Source organism: Tarenaya hassleriana, unplaced genomic scaffold (assembly GCF_000463585.1).
Source record: "Tarenaya hassleriana unplaced genomic scaffold, ASM46358v1 Cleome174, whole genome shotgun sequence".
Lineage (NCBI taxonomy): Eukaryota > Viridiplantae > Streptophyta > Magnoliopsida > Brassicales > Cleomaceae > Tarenaya > Tarenaya hassleriana.
This window is the reverse complement of record NW_010965160.1, coordinates 200,305-204,329: the sequence shown is the minus strand read 5'-3', so window position 1 is coordinate 204,329 and position 4,025 is coordinate 200,305. Positions and strand designations below refer to the sequence as shown.

The 4,025-nt window shown below is 48.4% G+C and overlaps 1 protein-coding gene across 1 annotated transcript in view; it reads left to right on the top strand.

Annotated features, from left to right (window-relative positions):
* The first annotated feature begins 2,502 nt into the window (after positions 1 to 2,502).
* Positions 2,503 to 4,025, top strand: part of LOC104810220 — a 2,682-nt gene continuing 1,159 nt past the window's right edge. The window contains exons 1-2 of the mRNA XM_010536416.1: positions 2,503 to 3,468; positions 3,625 to 3,972. Of these exons, the coding sequence (XP_010534718.1) occupies positions 2,503 to 3,468; positions 3,625 to 3,972 (1,314 nt within the window). The remainder of the gene's footprint in view (positions 3,469 to 3,624; positions 3,973 to 4,025) is intronic.

The window sequence follows — 4,025 nt, the reverse complement described above, 5'->3', positions numbered from 1 at the left end:
CAGGAACGAGAAGAAGATGTACGTCCTAGAAGGGGCTCTTCCTGCCGAGCCCCCGGCCAACGCCGCGAGAGCCGTTCGTGATGCTTGGTTGAAGCATCAGAACGACGACCTGGAGGTCTCTTGCCTCATGCTCGGGACAATGTCTCCTGAACTGCAGCGACAGTTTGAGGGTGTTAATGATGAGGACATGGAGCCGGAGCTGGAACCGGAGCAGGAGCATTTGGATGCGGAGCACACGGAGCTAGGAGCGAACATGGATCCCTCGGAACAATCAACCGAAGGCCAGCCCTTGGACATGTCAAGTGATCAAGACGTTACACGATCACTTGATCCCGCAAAGCTCGACAACGACCATCACGCGAAGAGTGCCCCACGAGCATACATTAGGGCCGAGCCGCCAAACACTCGGGCCAAAACTCGAGCACTTCGCCAACTACTATATGGCGTCGTTGATCAAGTCTTGAGCGGGATACGGGACGAAGACGAGGCCGACGCGCCCCGACATGGCCTGCATCACGTCTTCACCATCATGGCCGAACCCTACATGCAAAAGGAAGCTTCTTGAGCTGCAAGCAAAGTCCCAACAACTATATTCTTCCAACCACCACATTAAATGCATGATTAGGCTCCTCTTGTGCATGTTAAGCACAATTAAGACTCCATTCTCCTTCTATATTCACTCTTGCAATTTTCAGACTTGTTGTTGAATGAATTTTGCTCTTAAGCTTATCTCTTTCTCGTCTTTGGTGTGTCCAAAACGCGATCCGAGCTCGACGATGTGTCCGCGGCTGGTCTAGGTTCGGTATGTCCGACCTTTGTCACCTTTCCTTCACCTATTCACTTCACATTCCCCTCCTTTGATTCGAGTTCGAATTTGAGTGCCTCATTCGAGTGCCGGTGATTGAACTCGGATCTCGTCCACCCCACTTCGACCCTCATACCCAATTCCGAATTCGAGTGCCTCCCACGAGTGCCGGTGATCGAGATTGGCAGCCTCCCATCCTCTTCCGCGTTGAGCGTATATCATTTTGGTTAGCTCCTACCATCGGACATCACACAAATCGGGTGAGATCTATCCTTGTTTACATTTTGTTTCTTTTCGTTTCTTTGCTTCAAATTTCGAAAACTCAAAACAAAATACAAAAACTGTCAAGTATTGTTCCTTGGTAAGGGCTGATCTATTCCACCATCCATTTCGCAGAACTTGCTGCTCCCATTAGAGTCATATAATCGATCGCAAACAAGCGGAATAACACTCCACATCGTCATCGGCATTCTCCTCGGGTGAGATCCTTCCGATTCGAGTTTCTGAACTTCGTTATTATTGATTGTGTTTCATTTTTGCTGTGTTGTGTTGCGCCGTGATTATCCTTGATTCCAACTAGGTTGAACCTTCATTAAAATCCGAACATCACCTGCTCGATTGCACGCACGAATCTGCTCAACCATCCTTGTGCATTTGCTTGCGATTCAATTTGATTAGTTCCTTGAACTATTACCGTGCGAATTAGGAGTTCTATTGTATGCTCATTATCCCGTCACTCTATTTAAGTTGATCCATCCCGACATCTAGGTAGTTTGAGAACATAGTTGTCATAACAAGCACGAACACATTGAGTGAATCTGTCCATATTGGCCGTTGAGTGTTTCTTGCGTTGAGAAAATCTGATCATCTTCTTAAGACATCATCTCGTGCCTCAAATTGTTTTCGGTTGACATAACTCGCTGTTTGATTTATTTGATTGGCAAGCACGACACTTGTTGAGTGATTTGCACGTTAGTATAGGGTCTTTTGCTCGTTGCGTGAAATATTTGCATTGTGCAAGACTTGAGCGAACAATGAGTAACCCCGAGCCTACTAGAGAAGGTTCTAACCGAGAACCAAGCAATGGCGATATTTTTAGATCCTTACAGATTATTATGGACCGCATGTCTAGACTAGAGGCCGAGCGGGCCCCCGAACCGCATATGCAAGAACCAATAGGTCACCCTAGGCAAAACCAACCCCCTCCTATCGATCTACCAAGCGATGAAGAAAGCGATGTCCGACCAAGGCATAGGCCGAGAGAGAGAGTGGTAGATAACCTTCCCGATAGAGGAGAGCCCCGTAGGCACCAACACCACAGACCCCGAGAGATAATGTCCGACGAGGAGTCGGATCCCGATTACATCCCTAGGAGGAACCCACCTCGTAGAGCTAGACCCGAACGATGGGCCAACCAAGTAGAGGATGATAACTATAGACCAAACCGGGGTCAAGGGGGAGACCTTAAGCTTAAACCACCATTGTTCGTAGGTCATATAGATCCGGAAGCGTATCTCGATTGGGAGCGTCGCATGGATAACATATTCGAGTGTTATTCGTATTCGGACCGTAAGCAAGTCCAATACGCGGCGGCTCAATTAGCTGAAAGCGCCTTAGCTTGGTGGGACTGGGAATTGACTGAACGACGCCGCGCTCAAATAGAGCCAATCGGCACATGACGTGAAATGAAAGCGTTAATGCGGAAACGCTATATCCCACCTCATTTCCATCGCAAACTCCAGCGAAAATATCGAAGGATTTCGCAAGGTGCTAGAACCGTAGAAGAGTATTTCGAGGAATTTGAGCACCTTAGGAGTAGATTAGTGATGGACGAGGATGAGGAAACCGTGATGGCACAGTTCCTCGATGGCCTCAACGAGCGTATTGCTCGAAAGGTCGAGCGCCACCCATACCAAAACCTCCACGAGCTCTTACACTTGGCTGTGCAGATCGAAAAACAAAACCAGCGTAAGCAAGCCCGGCTAAGTAAGCCCAAACCCTCGCCTAGCAACCCCATTACCCTCCCTAGGACTACCTCCACACCCCGAAAGGAAACGACCGAAGGTCGTAGCTTTCCAAGTTACAAGGATAAAGGGAAAGCTCCAGAAACCTCGCAATCCCGAACTCAAACTGACTCCACACGCGATCTACGATCACGGGAGATCATATGTTATAAATGTCGGGGAAGGGGACATATGGCTCGTGACTGTCCAAATGCTAGGGTAATGATTATTACGGACAGTGGAGAATTACTAGTCACTCGACGAGTACTTAGTACGCTAGTAACTCCGGAAGAGACCGCCCAACGAGAGACGATCTTTCACACCCGTTGCACGGTAAATGGGAAGGTATGTGGAATGATTATCGATAGTGGTTCATGCACCAACGTGGCCAGCGCCTATATGGTGAAAAAGCTGGATCTATCCACAGAAAAACACCCGTGCCCATACAAGCTGCAGTGGCTTAATAACAGCGGAGAACTCAAAGTGACCGAAAGGGTCAAAATCCCGTTCAGTATAGGAAAGTATCGCGACGAGGTCCTTTGCGACGTCGTTCTTATGCAAGCCGGTCATATCCTTTTAGTCAGACCATGGCAATTCGATCGGGAAGTAACCCACGACGGCCGAGCCAACCAATACTCCTTGGTGTATGACAAACGAAAGGTTGTGCTTGCGCCACTAAGCTCATCTCAAGTGCATGAGATGTAATTGAAACTAGCCAAGGATTCTGAACCGAAGAAAAAGAATTTCTATATAAAGGCTAGTCATGTCGTGCGCGCTGTTCGTCAAGAACAATCGGTGTTGCTCTTTGTATTCAAGGATCAGTTGAGCTTATCTTTGGAAACACCGACTCATAGTCCTGTTGTTAGCCGACTCTTAGAACACTATAGCGATGTATTAACGGATGAAATCCCCGCAGGATTACCTCCTATACGCGGGATCGAACACCAAATCGATCTAGTGCCTGGAGCACCGTTGCCTAACTGGCCCGCGTACCGGATGAACCCTGAAGAGACTCCAGAGCTCGAGAAACAAGTCCAAGAGCTAATGAGTAAGGGTTATATCCGAGAAAGTCTCAGTCCTTGCGCTGTACCCGTACTACTTGTGCCAAAAAAGGACGGGACTTGGAGGATGTGTGTGGATTGCCGCGCCATCAACAACATCACGGTTAAGTACCGGCATCCCATACCTCGGCTTGATGACATGGCTGACGAACTCAG